The 18,995-nt window shown below is 42.1% G+C and overlaps 1 protein-coding gene across 1 annotated transcript in view; it reads right to left on the reverse strand.

Moving 5' to 3' along the window:
- SLC24A3 (solute carrier family 24 member 3) overlaps window positions 1–18,995 on the reverse strand; it is a 2,031,466-nt gene that overhangs the window by 325,251 nt on the left and 1,687,220 nt on the right. The window contains exon 11 of the mRNA XM_044060155.1: window positions 7,644–7,911. Coding sequence (XP_043916090.1) covers window positions 7,644–7,911 — 268 coding nt within the window. The remainder of the gene's footprint in view (window positions 1–7,643; window positions 7,912–18,995) is intronic.

The raw sequence follows: 18,995 nt of genomic DNA on the forward strand, positions 1-18,995 counted from the left end.
CTCAATCCTCACCACTAGCACCAGTGAGGGGCATCCACATTGGGAGGATAACAAGTACACACACAGTAAAGTGCAATTTCCCTTAAGAGCACACAGAGATCATAGTTAGTGTGGGGGCTGGTATCTCCCTTTCTCTCCAGATCCCCCATAAGACTCCTCACTGGCACAGCTATAAGGTTCAGATCTTAGCTGAGTAGTGAAACCAAAACCTCCAGTACCCTCTCTGTCCAACCAGTACTTTGTGTCCCTGCCCAAGTAGCTGACACACACGCACTTAGAGATTTGATTTATATACCAACACACAGACTGGTGGGGAAGGCTGGCACAGGTTCACTAGCTATGCCCCCTTCTGCCCAGGCTACAGGGTAGTAATCCACTGCCACCAACTACTCTTATCAGCTACTATAAAGGCCCCTTACCAAAGGGTGTCCAATTCCACTGTGTAATATTACTGCTATCCAAATAGTGTGTGACCCAGGGCTAAGGTTATTTAGGAGTGGCTTATACAGTATCACCAAATACATGCAAGTACTCTAGAGCTTAAATTATCTCTACACAAAACAGCCACAGTTGAAAGGTTTAAAATATGTCTTGTCATTCGGCTTTTCCCGGTTAGGGGTCACCACAGCGGAACTCCGGTCCGCTATTGATTGGCAGTAGATTTTTTTTTTTTTACGTGCTGGCTTGCCGGGTCTAACGCACATCCTTCAAGGAAGGAATGCTCATTCACACATATTGCCACACAGAAGACGCTCTAACTGAGAATCGAACGGGCAACGTCTAATAAATAATAAAAACACAAGACCATACTTATTCATTCAACACAGTGACACGAGAGAGTTCATAAATCAGAGGAAATACTTTAAAATAACATTGTAGGATAGTTTCATATAAATATAGAAAACAGCTAGACTAATCTGGCTATATTTCTATCTCTAAGAGAAATCACTGTACCTAAATATACATCTTACTTACAGAGCAAAGGCAAAGTGCTGGTGTGCTGATGTGTCTAGGTTCAGACATAAATACAAAATGCTAAATCATTCTCTCTGAGAAAGTCTTAAAACTGATAATACACATTACTGCTGAGTCATTTCAGATTACATCATTCTTGACACTTCTACTTAAGTTTCCCAGGCTCAGAGACCTTAACATTTCTTTTGGTAATCTGCACCTGGCAGGAAGCCACAGCAATAAAAGACACTTTACATGTAAAACCTAGTAATTATCTCTGTCTTAGAACAATAGAAAGAATTTCCTAGCCCAGACATCCTGTCTCTGAGCTTGAGATCACAGTTGTGAAATCCTTTACTTACCAACTTTCTTCCAGCAGGGTGCACTGTGGTTACATTTTTGAAGCTCAGAACATACACACCTTTCTTACATTTGTCAAACAAGCCTGTGGCTCATATTAATATTTACAAAGACATAGAATTATTTACAAAATTCTATCTAGCTAGGCTGGCAGCCTTCACAATTATTCCCCCTGGAGAACTCAAGCTAGTTTTTCAAATGACTCTTGAGAAACATTGCTTGAGAGGGTTAGGTCTATCTGGGTATACCTTACCCCATTCCCTGTCTTGACAGCCCATCTGTGTTGTCATTGCTAATCCCACTGTGGTGCTGCACTGACATATCATATGCTTGCAACCCTAGGCTCCACCTTAGTAACTTGGCATTCTGCTGGCTGGCTCAATGTAACCATGTTAGAGGATTATGATCTGTAACTACAGTGACTTTCCTTCCGTACAGATAAGGCTGAAGTTTCTGCAGTGCCCACACTATGGCTAGACATTCCTTTTATACAGCTGCATAGAATTCCTCCCTGGGTTGAAGCCTATGACTGAGATAAATTACTGGGTGCTCGTCTCCCTCTGAAGAAATCTGGCTAAGTACAGCCCCCTCTCCATGGTTTGAAATATCCACCTGCACAACAAATTCTTTGCTGTAATCTGGACTGGCTAACACAGGGGGTCCTCCCAAAGCTTCTCTAAGCTTCTGGAATGCCTGCACAGATGCTGGGGTCCACACTACCTTATCGGGCCTGTTTTTCCTTGTCAGGTCTGTGAGGGGATCAGCTATGGTACTATAACTGGGGACAAACTTTCTGTAGTACCCTGCTGTCCCTAAGAATGCCCTCACCTGCTTTTTGGTAACAGTTGCAGGCCATGCCTGAATGATTTCCACTTTGGCAGGTTCTGGCCTGATCTTACCATTCGCCACTCTATGTCCCAGGTAGGAGACCTCTGCCATACCCACCTGACATTTGCTGGGTGTAATGGTCAACCCTGCCCTCTGTAGTCTGCCCAGCATCTCCCTGACATGCTGAAGGTGTTCTTGCCAGGAAATGCTGTAGATGGCAATATCATCTAGGTAAGCAAGGGCAAAATCTTGTGCTCCTGCTACAATATGATCTACCAGCCCAAAGGGCATCCTTGTGAACTCATACAAACCAAAAGAGTCACAACGTCTGACCTCTCTCTAGCACTAGGAGTCTAGGGCACCTGCCAGTAACCCTTGGTAAGATCAATGGTGGTATGATACTTAGCCCCACCCATCTGCTCTAGGGCTTCATCTGTCCTAGGCATGAGGTAAGCATCTGATTCTGTATGACAATTTAATTTCCTGTAGTCCACACAGAACCTGGTGCTGCCATCCTTCTTTGGCATCAGCACCACTGGGGAGGCCCAAGGACTGCTGGACTTCTGAATTACCCCTAGTTCCAACATTTCCTGTATCTCCTCCCTCAGAGTCTGTTTGACTCTGTCAGGCACCTTATAAGGGGCCTGCCTAATAGGCCTTTGGGGTCCTGTATCCACCTGGTGCTGCATCAGGTGGGTGCACCCTGGTTTCCCAGTGAACATGTCCCCAGACTCCTGTAACACTGCTCGGATTTTCTTGAACCTGGGTAGGAGAAAGCTGCTGGGACATTGCTACCCCTTCTGCTGAGGTGTCAGTCTGAGTCTCACTGAGCAAATCAGTCATCAGATCTCCCTCAGACTCATCCTGCAATCCACTGCAAATACTCAGCACAAGGGCTTCCTTATCATGGTAAGGTTTCATGATGTTAACATGGTATAGTTTGTGTCCCTGCCTCCTGCCTAGCAGTTCTATCATGTAGTTAACATCACTTACCTTTCTTACCACCTTGTAGGGTCCCTCCCAAGCTGCTTGCAGCTTGTTGTGTCTGACAGGAATGAGAACCATCACCTGCTGCCCTACAGCATACTCTCTAGCTCAAGAATTCTGTCATACCAGACCTTTGTCTGTTGTTGGGCTTCTGCCAAGTTCTCCAAGGCCAAGCCCATGAGTTCCCTTAGCCTTGTCCTGAGGTTTAGCACATATGTCACAACAGACTTCTTGTGAGATTTACACTCACCTTCCCAGTCATCTCGAATTAAATCTAGAGACCTCCTCACCCTATGCCCATACAGCAACTCAAAGGGTGAAAAACCTGTGGATTCCTGGGGAACCTCTCTGTAAGCAAATAACAGATGGGGCAAATATTTGTCCCACTCCCTCTTAAACTGGTTTGCTAATGCCTGCAGCATGGACTTGAGTGTAGAGTTTCACATCTCAACAAGACCATTAGTCTGGGGATGGTAGGGGTGGTCTTTAGGTGCTTCAGCCCACAGTACTTCCACAGACAAGCCAGCAGGTCAGACATGAAATTGGCACCTCTGTCAGTCAGTATTTCTTTTGGGAAACCTACCCTGCTGAAAATCTCTAACAAAGCATTTACCACCTTTTCCACTTCAATGGAGGACAAAGCCCTGCCTCATGGTATTTTGTAGCATAATCTGCTAGCACTGGGATATACTTTTTCCCTGTGGAACTTGGGGTACTCAGAGGCCCCAAAATATCCATAGCTACCCTCTGAAATGGCTCCTCAATCACAAGCAAAGGCATCAAAGAAGCTTTCACCTTGTCTCCTGCCTTGCCTACCTTTTGGCACTGCTCACAGGTCCTGCAGTACCCTGTTACATCTCTGGTAATCCCAGGCCAATAAAAGTTCTGCATAATACGCCTCTTTGTATGTTTTATGCCCATATGACCTGCAAAGGGAATATCATGGGCTATGGCTAGAAGTGCCAGATGGTAGGATCTAGGCACTACCAACTGCTGTATCCTCTCACCTTCTAGTCCTCCCTCAGGGGGCCACTCTCTGTACAGTAACCCTTTGTCCCAGTATAGACATTCCCCCTTCCCTTGAGAATCAGGTGCCTCACTAGCTACCTGCCTCAGGCTTTGTAATGTACGGTCTGACAGCTGAGCCTGTCTCAACTCTCTCTTTGTAACCCTTCCCAGCTCCCCTTCCACAGGAAGTCTGGTATCACTCTGTCCAAGGGAACATTAGTACCCACAAGCAGCTGTGGCTCACCTTCACTGCTACAGGGTAACTCCCTCCCTGAAGTAACCTTCTTACTAGTCCTGGCTGCAAGCATGCAGTCTGACTGGGTCTCCCCCAGGCTACCATACCCACATGCTTGTCTCCAAGCCTGATGGTGTGTAACTGCATAAAAACATAGTATTGCCTAATCAAAATTCTTCCCTATTAGGACATCTGCAGGATGGTAGTTTGGTACCCCAGTTGTCTCAAGACAACCTACTATTGGCATTTTGTCATTCCCACTTACTGGTTCTCCCACATTTTGTTCCCCACCTTGCCTCCATGGACATCTATATGCCACATGGCCCCACCTACCTACTATTGGCATTTTGTCATTCCCACTTATTGGCTCTCCCACATTTTGTTCCCCACGTTGCCTGCATGGACATCTATACGTCATATGGCCCCACTGGTTGCATTCAAAACATTTACCCTAGGTCCTGGATATGTACCTGGACTAGTGGCTTCCCCTGCTACTGTCAGATTCTGTTGGGGCAGTCTAGGCTGCTCACCATGGGTTCCCCTTAGACCCATGAGCAACACTGGGTGTCCCTTTCCTGAGCAGTGATGACCTGCTTGCTAGGTATAGGTCTCCCTTCTTCCCCAACTCATCTGCAGTAGAGCACTTTCTATCAGCTAACCAGATCCTCATGTCCTCAAGCAAAGTGCTAAGGTCTTATTCCCTCACCAAATGGTCTGTCAGCCCTTCATAAGTGGTGATCTGACATCCACTCACCCACACGCTTTCATCTGCCTTGCGTCTATGCTCATGAAATCTTTTCCTATAAGCTTCAGGTGTTAGCTTAAAAAATTCTAGCAAACAATTCTTTACAACATTATAATTTAAGAAATTATTGTTAGACAGTTTGGACAAAACAGTTACAGATTTACCATTGAGTTAGGGGGTCAGGAACCATACACAGAGCCTTTGATCAACATCATACTGTTTACATACCCTCTCAAACATATGAATGAAACTATCAAAATTATCCCCCTCTGTAAACTGTAGAAGAAATTTATGGACCTTTTGTGCTTCTGGGGTCCAGTTACTCCCTACCCCATTACCTCCATGACTCTGGTGAAGAGTCAGCATCTCCTTTTCATGTTCTCTCTGCCTCTCCTTCTCCTCAGCGTCCAGGTGTAGCAGTTTCTCATTCTCCTCAGCCTGCAGACATTGCGGTTTCTCATTTTCCTCACTCTCTATACACCTCAGTGTCTCTGCTGCTTCTATTTCCAAACACTTAGCCTCCAACTCAAGTCTCTTTAGCTCCAGATGGATTTTTAATTCCTCTGTATAATGGTTGAGCTGTCCATTCTCTGAGTGTTGTACACCTCCACGGCCAGTCTGATCATCCTAGTGGTTGCTATTCTCAGATGCAGCTGCGACCAAAGCTGCAATAGTGTTTGCTTTAGTCAGGTTTAAATGCACCAGTCCTTTAGGCTTCCACATCTCAACCAACTGGCTCCTTGTCAGCTTACCATACTCCTCTGCTGACATGCTTGCCCACTCTCGCTGACTAACTAAGCTAAGAAAAGAAATAAAACAATTGTGATATGAACTCCACTGTGTGGCTGATTTGGAGTACAAAAACACCTTCAGCGATCACTGTACACAAGCTACAGGAATTCACTACCCACACCACTAAAAGTCAATTAATATGTGATGTGGCTAACTCACCACTATCAAACAATTAATATCTGATGTGAATATCCCACCACTGCCATCAATTAATATGTGACACCTGTACACTGGCCCAGTAATCAAGGAGCCTCAGTCCTCACCACTAGCACCAGTGAGGGGTGCCCACATTGGGAGGATAACAAGTACACACACAGTAAAGTACAATTTTCCTTAAGAGCACACAGAGATCACAGTCAGTCTGGGGCTGGTTTCTCCCTTTCTCTACAGATCCCCAATAAGACTCCCCACTGGCACAGCTATAGGGTTCAAATCTCAGCAAAGTAGTCAAGCCAAAACCTCCAGTACTTACTTATCAGCTTTATTCTAGCAGGGTGCACTGTGGCTACATTTTTGAAGCTGAGAACATACACAGTTTTCTTACATTTGTCAAACATGCCTGTGGATGATTTTAATATTTACAAGGACATAAAAATGTGTAATTCTATCTAGCTAGACTGGCAGCCTTCACAGCTTGACTTGAACAGTAAGTTTAATCAGAGGCAGGAGGAGATGCTGGGGTATTGAACCTGTAAAACCCTTCTCTTTTCAATAAGACCCATGACCTATCACCAATGCAAGCAGACGGGACCTCAGTTTAATGTCTAATCTGAAAGATGTTACACTCAGGAGTGTCACACTGTCTAATACTGCACCTCAGTGTCAGTAAGGAAAAATTAATCCAATCACCTAGGATGAGAACCAAATCCACAGTCTAACCATCTTTCAGCAGCAAAGGTGAGTGTGCTACCCGTTGAGCCATGAACAATGACAAATTTCTAATTATTAACATTACTTTAGTTAGTCAAGGGTACCGATTATCTCATAAACATAACTAGCTATAATATTAAACGTGTACAGTTAAAGTTACAAATAGTATCCTACAGACTTTCTAATAGTTTAACTAGATGTAAAATTAAATGCATACAGTTAGAGTTATAAAACACCAGCCCACATCAGTATTTTGAGTTTTCAGTCTTTTCAACTTTCAAGATTTTGGTCTCAGTCTTTTTAAATTCAAGAAAGCTTCTGAAGTGAATATATATATATATATATATATATATATATATATATATAGCTAACTAACAAGGACAAAAAAATGCTAGGACCAAAGGGCCTGCCCCTTTCAGTAGATGCAATCTTGAAATTTCATTTTTGAGAGTCTTCATACAAAAATAAGTTTTTGAATATTATTAGCTGTAATGGCTTCTGCTTTGTTGAGAATTCTTCAGTGAGGTTTGTTTTTAATAATATCAGTACTAAAGTTATCATTAATATAATTATAATTATTATCATTTCTGCGGTGGTAGTGCTGCAGTATCGTTGTCGTCTCACAGTTAGACGTTGCCCGTTCGATTCGTCTTCTGTGTGTCGACATGCGTGAATGGGCGTTCCTTCTTTGAAGGTTGTGCGTTAGGCCCAGCAAGCCAGCAGGTAAAAATCTACTGCCAATCATTAGCGGACCAGAGTTCCGCTGTGGCGACCCCTAACTGGGAAAAGCTGAAAGACACAAACAAATTATTATCATGCTGCTACTGCAAAATACATTTGCATCTCAAGATAAAAAGAGTGTACCTGGTAATTCAAATGGCACAAAAGGTCCTTCGTTATCATCCTCCTCCTCTTCCTCTTCATCATTCTCATTGTTCTCGTTATCTTCATTCTCAGCTTCTGTCTCATTACCAGTCTCAGCTCGGTCTTCATCTCTCCTTGTGCCATTGATGCCCCTCTCAGAGGAACTGCCTGCTGTGTTTCCATTCTCTATGGCATGCTTATTGGGTATTTTAATGGCCACCTCAGACTCTCCATTCGTAAAGGTTCTGCTGTTTATCAGTCTTTGCCGCTGAAAACAGAGTTCAAAATAGTTCACTTGGGAGTTAACCATATCAGACCTACTATGTATACATACGCCTGGAGTATATCACATAATTTTCCAGACTACAGCACAGCTCCCAATGAAACATTTTTTACCTACAGTTATTCAATATGTTGTATACATACTTCTTTTGTTAAATTTTTAAATTACTTTTAAGTCATCTTGAACGTTGCACAGAATATGGTTTTGTTGTGTATGACTGAACTAATTTAACAGTGAAATGAAAACACCAACAAAATTTCAAACATACACAATACCAAAAACAAAAAATATCAAATGAAATAATATTTTGAAAGGAAAACTATTCCCTCTCCCGATATTAACACTAAAACCACCCATAACACTAGCCTCAAATTCATCTGAATAGTGGCAGTGTTATGGGAAGTTTTTATGAAGGTAAAGTGTAGGGATAGGGTGGAGAGAAGGAGCAGCATTAGGATTAGGGTTAGCATCCGTTACTTAGGTGATGCAGGAGGACATTATTTATTGTCATTTAGAAATGTGAGCTATAGGTTCAATAACATTTCAGTTTGCAAAACAGAATTCCTAACTATTTACATTTCTAGTACTAGAAGCCTCCAGTAAGGAATCTGAGAGACTAAAAAGGTTCAATGACAGCAAAAATTCCCTTTACAGTTATCATTTGCAATGAATTTTACAAGGAGATATACCAAAGATCTACACAATCATTGGAACAATGCATCTTTTAAGAGTAGCAATTAAACAACATTACAGTCAGTAGCTAGTATACACAAATAAAATCATCCCTAGGAGTCAGAAAAATGCTCACCACTAATGCTAATTGCCTAGTGTGGGTTGGTCAATTAGTGCAACAGTGAGAAAATGCATTACAGAGACAGGTATGGCCACAAATAGAAAGACCTTATTGTCAGTTCATTAGCATGTCTCTGAATAGCACAGTAGTGCAATCAGGTCTGACTGCACTACTGTTTTCCCTAGTGATCCATACATCACCTTAGCAAAAGCACTCCAGTACAGACAGACAGACAGACACACACACACACACACAAACACACACACACACACACACACACACACACACACACACACACACACACACACACACACACACACACACACACACGCACACACATTCATGCAACTTCAGTTATGCCCTACACCCACACTACTACACATGCCTACCTCCACCCTACAACTTTATTGCTCAGCTTACCTGCATAACTATTACTTCCAGAGGAGTGAGTGGCTGACTGATGTGTTCTTACAAAGGTCAGTGTTTCCTCCTAGAGAAAAGTTATACTTAAATAATTCTCTGAATGTGAATCACTTAGTGGAGCAAATTGGGTAGCCATGGACATTTCCAGGGGAGAACCCATGGCTAATTAGTATTAGCCAATCCCCTGGACTGCTGCTTAGCCATGTGGCCCCTGCAAGGTGAAAACCTCAGGAAAAGAGTGGTTCCTGAATTGGAAAGGCTTACAGTGATTTTAAAACATCAGACCTAAGGATTTCTTATCATAATATGCCTTTCTTAATCATACATAATGTCTGATGTTTTCTATGTTTTCTGAAGGTACTCCAATCTCTCCCTCAAAACATGATAATTGATTGGTATATTAAACTCTCCAAAGCTATTATCCAAAAACTACAAATTGTCTCTGCTGTTGAGACCAAGCAGAAAACAAGAAAAGGAGAAAATGTCAAACTTAACCACAAAATGGTCCCAAAAGATGATGGCAGGAAACACTGAAATTTTACAAAAACAGCACATTCTCCTTAGGCATCAAAATTTACCCATAAGTTCTTTCCATTTAAATATCATAGTGACTAATTGCTCAATGAATCACATTGCACAAACCTATAGTTACAGCATCTCTGGCTTAAAATGCATTAAGAGTACAGCACTTAAAAAAATATGTAAATACAAAATCCAATTCAGCATTCAAGCAATAGTACAGACCATATGGAGACAAATATATAAATGAATATAAAAACTTGCACAAAATGTGTGTGATTACATTTAAAGAAGAAGCAAAGCAAAGAAGCAAATATGCATACTGAAATTTTGCTTGATAATCATTTGAAATGTTAGGACCTGCTTTAGAGAGTCTTGAAATAAGGAGTCTGAATGACCAACAAAATGAACTTACATATACTAAGCCTTAGATGACCATTAGCAATATCAGTCATGGTACACACACACACACATACACACACAGACACATACATTTTATATATATATATATATATATATATATATATATATATATATATATATATATATATATATATATATACACACACACACATAGAGAGAGAGAGAGAGAGAGAGGATTGATCAAGTTATTAGGCATTTAGGCTAATGGCCTTTATAAGTTGCCAAGTTCTTCCCCTTATTTCCATGATCAGCACCTATTGCCCCTGTCCAAGAGGGACACAGGTGGTACCCCCATGGTGATTTTACGGTCACCCATCCAACTGTCCTGACTGCATGTGAAGAGGTCCAAATAGGCACTCTCTCTGACATGAAGTGAGAGTCTGTTCCAAAGGTGTGGTAACCTCTGGGAGACAGATCTTGTCTGTCCAGCAGATTTTATTAATGTCACATACCAGGTTAAGGTCTTTAGAGTGAGTAACCTGTGTGCAATTTGACTTGCAGATATGCAGCATTTCTAATAAAGCAGGGTCCAAGATTGCCTTGTATGCAAGGCAAAGATCACCTCTGAGTAGTCTTTTTGAAACAGAATAAAGTGCCAGTGATTTCAAATGATCCCCATAGGACAGATGCTGAAGACCTTGAATTTTTCCTTGTGAGGAATCTTTGTGGTTTCTCCAATTTCTGCAGGTGCTTGGAAAGGTACATACCAAAAGGGGCATTGTACTCAGTTATTGCCCTGATGAGGGAAGAGTACAGGGAGGTTATAACTTCTTCTTTTCTGGAGGCAGTGCCCCTACTTACAGTATGAGATGAGCAATATAGAATACTCTTCTTACCACTGTGGAGACATGGTGGTCAAAGGTAAGGTTGCTGTCAACCTGTGTGCCCAGGTATCTCACCACTGAGTTTCTATTGATATGGTAGTTAGCAGGAACATTGCTTTTACCAAAAGGAATGAGAATACATTTTTTGCACTGAGTTTAAGGCCATGACTTTGGCATCAATCGTTTGTTGACATCATTTGGGGTTTCTATGACCGCTGCCAGTCTGCAGTCATCAGCAAATTTTGTCAGCAACAGACCTTTAATTTTTGCTTGTCTTCGAAGAAATAGATTCCAGACAGTAGAGATCCAAGGACTGATCCCTGTGGAACACCACTGGTTACAGGTCTGCTGTTGGAGGTGGATTCCCCTATTTTGACTATATGAGCTCTATCAGCGAGCCAGTTAGCAACTCAACTAATGATATAAGGGTTGATGCCTAGTTAGGTGAGTTTGTCAATGATGCCTGAGTGGGGGATAGTGTCAAATGCCTTGGCTAAGTCTAGGTAGGCTGTATGCACAAATTTCCCTTTGTCCAGAGCCTTGGTGACTGTCTCGAAGAAGTCCATCAGGTTTAACAGGCATGATCTCCCTTTGACAAATCCAAACTGAATAGGGTCCAGTGTTTGGAGATCTCCTATATCTTTGTTTATAAGGTCCATGATGATTTATTCCATGGCCATGCAGATAAGGCTAGTCAGGCTAATAGGTCTATAGTTCCCTGGGTCAGTGGAAGCACCACCTTTGTTCTTAAGTTCATAGGTTCATAGATATTTATTAGGCTAATGATCACAAGAACCTTTTTAAGCCTAGCCTTGCATCCCAAATCTCTGACAAGTTCTGATACCCTTGATAACTGTAAACATGGGCCTGGGAGATGAACCATTTACAGGTTACCTGTTTGCATTAGAGACATGACATATGTGCCAAAGCAGGGATGAATTTCTGTTTTCCCATCAAGTTGTCCAAGCTGCACTTGGGTTAGGGAGGAACTTTGCTTCACATCGATGGGGAGCCTGTTCCATAGACTTGGTAGTCTCTGAGATACATACCTATCTCTCCAGCAGGGAGATGAACCATTTACAGGTTGCCTGTTTGCATTAGAGACATAGGTGCCAAACCAGGGATGAATTTCTGTTTTCCCATCAAGTTGTCCAAGCTGCACTTGGGTTAGGGAGGAACTTTGCTTCACATCGATGGGGAGCCTGTTCCACTGACTTGGTAGTCTCTGAGATACATACCTATCTCTCCAGCAGGTACTATTTATATCACAGGCAAGGTTTAAGTCTTTAGAATGGGTAATTCTGGTGATGTTTGTTTTGTGGATATGCAGGAGGTCCATCAGAGTGGGGTCTGACAATGCCCTGTATATTCTAGGCACAGATCTCCCATCAAAAGCCTGTAGGAGACAGAATACAGGGATATGGCCTTGAGGTGGTCTGCATAGGACATATTACTTACGCCCTGTATTCTTTTAGCGAGGAACCTCTGTGGACGATCCAGTTGTTGGATATGTCTGGTTAGGTACATACCAAAGGGGGTATTGTACTCAATGATAGGTCTGATGAATGCCAAATACTGCAGAACAATGATTTCCTTGGACTTAAATACCATACCTTTGTTTATAAGTTGTGCAACATAGAATGATTTCCTCATCACTGTAGACACATGATGATCAAAGGCTAGATTACTATATATGTGTGTCCCTAAGTCCCTGACTACTGGGTCAACTCTAAGGGGTGTGTTGTCAATATGACAGTTACCAGTGATGGATGGCTTCCCAAATGATACTATTATGCATTTCTTGGGATTTAGTTTTAGACCATGGTTCTGACAACAGTTGTTTGTCTGTGTCAGCCCCTCCTGGAGAACATTTGTGTCAGTGTGAGATTCAATAACAGCTCCTAATTTGCAATCATCTGTAAACTTAGTAGGCCAGAGACCAGTGACATTGGCCTTGACTTCTGAGAAGTAAATGGCAAAAAGGAGCAGTCCAAGGACTGATCCTAAGGGACTCCACTTGTGACTGGGCTCTTTGTAGAGGTGAACTCCCCAATTCTAACTTCCTGGGTCTTGTCTTTGAGCCAGTTGGCTATCCACCAAGTGACATATGGGTTTATACCGAACCTCTTGAATTTGTCAACAATGCCCGAGTAGGGTATTGTGTCAAATGCCTTGGCCAGGTCAAGGTAGACAGTGTGAACAATTTTGCCCTCATCCATTGCTTTGGTGACCTTCTCAAAAAGTCCACTGGGTTGAGTAGGCATGATCTGCCCTTGACAAAACCAAACTGGGCTGGGTCCAGTGTCTGGAGGTTTACTATATCTCTTTTGATCATCTCCATGATAATTCTTTCCATGCCTTTACATATACGACTAGTGAGACTTATGGGTCTGTAGTTTCCAGGGTCTGTAGATGGCCCACCTTTGGGCAGAGGGATGAGTGCTGATGTTTTCCATTCATGAGGCACAAAACCTGTTTGGAGGCTACAGTTAAATAGTAATTCTAGAGGCCCTGACAGTCATTTTACGTTTAAATGACATTTTGAAGGCTGTGTTGGCCGAGGCACTAAAGTTTTCTGAGTAAATTGGTATTTTTGGAACTGTTGCCAGTAGTATTTAGTATCTTCTTTGGTCTGCTAGTTGCCCTGATAGGGCATGTTTCATGCTATTTAGAAGGCATCCTGGGAAATTGTCTGGGCCCATTGATGCAGTGTTCTTTTGTCTTAGAGAGAGCATTAAGCACCTGTTCCCTAGTCAGAGTAGGGAGAGTTATATTTGATGATATTTGTGCAAGGGAATAACAGTGGCTGTTTTCTATTCACCTGGTATGAAGCCGGTGCTTAAACTATGACTGAAAAGAGTACAAAATGATGTTGCTAATTCATGTTGGAGCCCATGTAGGACACAGCCTGGGATGTTATCTGGTCCCATAGATGCTGTATTTTTGGCCTTAGAAAGTGCATTTACAACCTGCTCTTTAGAGATTCAAGGCAGGGGACAGGTGGTATGGATGTCATGGGGTATGTGTGGCAGGGATAGGAGAGTGAAGTTTTCACAGAACCTTCGGTCAATAGGTTAACTATGTCCACAGGCTCAGTATATGTGGTATCATTAATGACCAGTTCGGCACAAATCTGGACCTTTCCTTTTAGGTTACATCTGTAACTATAGAATGTCTTGTGTTTATCTTTTGTTGAGGAAGCTAATTTGGACTCTTGTCCACTAGGCATGTTTGTTCTTTCTTGAGAAGTTTGTCTTGCTCCTGTCAGGTACTGCCAAGTTAATGCAGGTAAACAGGTGTTCATATAAAGCATCAGTGCAGAGCTCGGCATAGTTGCCAGTTCCATCTGAAGGAGGAGGTGCAGTGAAGCTATTTATACCATGCTGTAAAAGGTTATAATCTGCTTTGGAGAAGTTTTTTAGTTTAGTTGCTAATGGGGGATCAGGTGTGATAGTTACTTTGAATGAGACCTATTTATGGTCAGATCTCACCAGGGAGGACCTCACAGCAGAGTGCTACAGTGGTCCGCCATATTGGTAAGCACCAGATCCAGGATGTTGGCACCCCTTGTGGGGGTGTCAACCAGCTGGTCCAGGTCATTGGAGTTAACAAAGTCGAGGAACCTTTGGGCAAGTGAGTTTCAGCACGAGTAATTTACCCAGTCAATGGATGGGTAGTTAAAGTCACCCAAAATCATGGTGTTTGGATGTATCTTGATAGACTCAAGTAGATCCAAATAAGCAGAGTAGGTGTCCTGATTCATGGAGGGGGTCCTGTAGCTGGGACTGACTTGAATACATGTCCTGCCAACAGTTAATTGCATCTGAAGTGTCACCAGGGAATCATGCTGTTTAACCAATCAGGAGGTGTGTTTATCTTTAATGAATATCGATATACCTGCCTCCTTTACTTGTCATACCTTCAGTTTGAGGTCTGAACGTGTGGAAGGAGGTGAAACCAAGTATGCCTGGGGTGCTGTCCACAGCCTTGAACCAGGTCTCCATGACTGTGCAAACGTTTGCATCTTCCAGGGTGAGGACAGCTTCCAGTGAGTGCAGTTTCATGTTGAGACTTCTAGTGTTTAGCAGCATAACCTTGAGATTGTTTTTAGATGGAGTTTTTATGCTGGAAATTTTGTCCTTGAGACACTGCCTAAAAAAGGCACCATGTGGATTGCAAGAGCCTTGGCCCATAGCCGAAATCCCAGGGATGATAGACGAAGACCATCTTTGGCAAAACATCGAGGTCTGTTGATAATGTCATTCCAGGCTGACAGATAGTGGATCCACTTAGAATGACACCAGAAGCTAAACCAATTATTGAAGTCAATCATTTTGTGTTTGTATTGAGGCATCTTCCTAGGTGAAGGTAAAATGCTGCTTAAGGCTAGGGACATACCTGCTTGAGACACATAATCTGAGAGCTCATTCATGTCTCTCTTTACATAGTCCAGAGAGGTACATCTCAAATAATTCACACCAATATGGACTATGACGGAGTCATAACAGTATCTGTTGTTGAGAGACTTGAGTGCATCATACGTCTCAACTGTACAGATTTTCACAGAATGTCCAGATTTTTGCTTCATATTTTTGGTCTGTTTTTCATAAAATTGTGGTTTTCTGGCAAATTAGTGGCAAATCATTAAAGATTGAAGTTAGAAAATAATGGCAGACATTTGAGTTTCAGACTTTATACACTTCAGAATTCATGCTAATGCAAAACCTGTTATTCTATCAAACTTCTAAGTTTGTAAGAGTAATATTTTAAAAATGTCCATATTTTTGGGCCTTTGTCCCACTTTTATTTATGGCTTTGTCCAGCTTTCTTGCACTAAGAGGTTGAGAGGTATGGAGTGCATGTGTGATATGCCATATCCTGGCACCTGAGAGATAGCTGTCCATGCAAAATACAAATTTGGAACACCGACTGCTGCAACTTGCAGCTCAGTGTGTTAAATTGTATTTTATTATATGTAGAGGTGGAGGGAGGAGTGTGTTTTTTAGATAGCTGTCCATGACCTTTTCCTTATTCAGCCTGGTGAGGGGGACATCAGTGTGTCTCACAATGGAATCACCTATGACTAATATATTTGATTTTGTGTTTTGTCTTAAAAGTTTGATCGGTGAGAGACTGGTGCATGAGCTATTATGTGTAATGAGTTCTGCAGAGGAAGTATTATGTGCAGCGTGCTTGTGTTTGGAAGGCTTCTGGTGTTTAGGTATGTTTCTGGTGAGGACCTCCGCATATGTAGGTATGTGTGATGTGTGGCTGGGTGAAGTAGGAGGTGAGGTGTACATGCTGTCATCCCACTCATTGTCATACGTACTTCCTGGTGTGTCAGAGAGCATGGGTTTAAGGTTCTTAATATAGTTGCATATCTCACATGTTGAGTTTGTGTGGACTAGGAGTAAAGGGTTGTCAGTGAACTTGAGGCAGTTGTTACACTGCCTAAGGATGCCCATGTCAAACAGGCTGGCTGGAGAAATTGTGGGAAACTGTCTGTCCATAGTGACAGGTAAATTCATATGATCAGGAAAAGAGATCACACTTAGAAGTGGCTAGTACGTGAGAGGTGTGTTGGTACCTCTGATGCTATGCTTAGTGTTCCACCTGATAGCAGAGCAGGGCTGTGGGCAGCCTCTGTAGGACCACAAGCAAAGTGCTAAGGAAAAATTTAGCAAACAAAATGTTTGCATCTATAACCACCAACAGTAAAAACCACTACATGGCTGTACATGATGGAGCGCTACACATAAACAAGTGCAAACGCGGGACTTAAATAAAACAAAAAATATCCTTTTTAGCTCAAACTAGCCAATAAGAACACTCTCTCTGAGCTCTACTCCAACCACCCTCAATTAGATGGGACCCAGACAGCACTCTCCTCGCACAATGGTGAAGAGCAGCCTTCACCAACAAAGGTGGCTTGAAGTTGATGCTCAGAAGTTTCAAAACAGACTCAGAAATAGCAAACTTGGAGCTGGGCAGTGCTACAGCTGAATGAGTACAATGTACAGTAAAATATCACAAAAATAGTTCAGACAATTCAAACATACAGTGAAATGCAAATACAAATTAAAGGTGCAATATTTGAGCAAGAACAGGCACTTAATTAGTTGGAAGCAACGGATGCCTCAAATATTTCAGTATCTCAGTGAAGAGTTGGTTTTATTGCTCAAGTGATACCAAACAGTCTAGATTCAGCGAGTCTAAAACTAACATATGCTATAAAATGCAGAAGTACTAGAAATTCAAAGTGCATAAAATCACAGTTACAACAGCAGAAAACAGTTTAAACAATGCATCAATTCACCAGCAATTCCCAGTACAGAAGGGTGTAGGCCACACTCTCCCACCACAACAGTCTAGACCACAAACCATCTAATGTGAAACAACTGGTTTTGGTGCACAAGTGCTTAAGCCAGAACTTAAGACACTTCAGAGTACCAGACACAATAGGCCTTCAACCAGCAATTTCCAGCCAGAAGGGTGTAGGCTATCCTCTCCTGACCCAAGAGTTTAGACCACAAATCCTCCTGATGTAAAGTAACCAGTTTGGAAACCAAGTGCTTACACCAAAATAAAGACACTTAGAATAACAGGCACAATAAGCCTTCACCAGCAATTCCCAGCTTAGAGGAATGTAGGCCACACTCTCCTGCGACAAGACTCCAGACCACAGCCCCCCAATGTAAAGTAACTGGTTTAGAGTCCAAGTGCTTAAACCAGAACTGAGACCGGTTTAGAGTCCAAGTGCTTAAATCAGAACTGAGACACTTTCAAAATAGCAGACACAATGAGCCTTCAACCAGCAATTCCCAGCTTAAAAGGGTGTAGGCTATAGTCTCCTGCCAAAACAGTCTAGACCACACATTTTCCTAATGTAAAATAATTGGTTTGGAACCCAAGTGCTTAAACCAGAACAAAGACATTTAGGACAACAGGCACAATGGGCTATCACCTAGCAATTCCCAGCTCAGAACGGCAGAAGCTACCCTCTCCTCTCACAAGAGTACAGACCACAAACCTTCTTAATGTAAAATAACTGGCCTGAAGCCCAAGTCCTTAAAATATGACACTTAGAGTAACAATTACAATTTAATCAGGCTACTAAGAAGCAGTAATAAATGCAACAGAATAAATGCAACTGAACACTTTAAGAACAAACAGTAAGACAAGATAAAGTAATAAACTAGGAAGAGACACAAAAACAGTAAAGGCAGAGGCAGGCAACTCACAAACCACCAACTTTTAAGAACACAACAGCAATCGGGAAGGTGGGTGGGGCAAAAAAATGGAGACTAAATCAGAAGAAATGCAAAGACAAGTAAAGAAACCTTAGAACTAAACCCTGAGATATGTTCACAAAACACAGCAGAATACAGTTAAAAATGACTATCTAAGAGCAGCACAGGATTGTTAAATATCACTGAAACAGAGCAAAAATGTGTGTGTGTGTGTGTGTGTGTGTGTGTGTGTGTGTGTGTGTGTGTGTGTATATATATATGTAAATATAACCCACTCCCACATCAGGGGATGTCTGGGGGATTGTCTCCCCTGTAGAAAAGTGTAAAAGAGGAGTGATGTTCGACATTTGCACTTCTTCATTTTCGTTCTTTGTTACTGTGTGTTGGTACTCTGCATTACCAGTGCCAACATTTCAGAAGGGATCATTTTGCTTTGTTTTGGGTGTTGCTTCTCAATACACATTTGACAGATTTATAGTGTGTGGATTGCCAAGACTTTGCTACAAAACAGGATAAAGACAAGCTTGTTAAGCACAGTTTTCATGCAAAAAGGTGCTTAACAAGCTATTATTAAGCGCTCCTCAATGCTGTTGAGTTCAAGTCTCAAGCTAGAACAGTAGTCAATAGCCACCACAGAAGATTGCTAGGATGTGCAGATGGCTTTAAAACCTGTTTAACTTCTATAAAGTCATTGTGAATGAAGTCTTTGACAGCTTTGAAGGCTATTTTGCCTTCCCAACTCTCTTCTGTAGTGACCGCTCTCTGTTTGGCAGAGATAATTGTGCTAAACCTTTCAAAGCATTCCAAAGATTTTTCCTCTAACTTTGGTAGTACATA

The sequence above is a fragment of the Protopterus annectens genome, chromosome 1.part2 (genome assembly GCF_019279795.1).
Source record: "Protopterus annectens isolate FY-2018-M chromosome 1.part2, PAN1.0, whole genome shotgun sequence".
In the NCBI taxonomy this organism is placed as follows: domain Eukaryota; kingdom Metazoa; phylum Chordata; order Ceratodontiformes; family Protopteridae; genus Protopterus; species Protopterus annectens.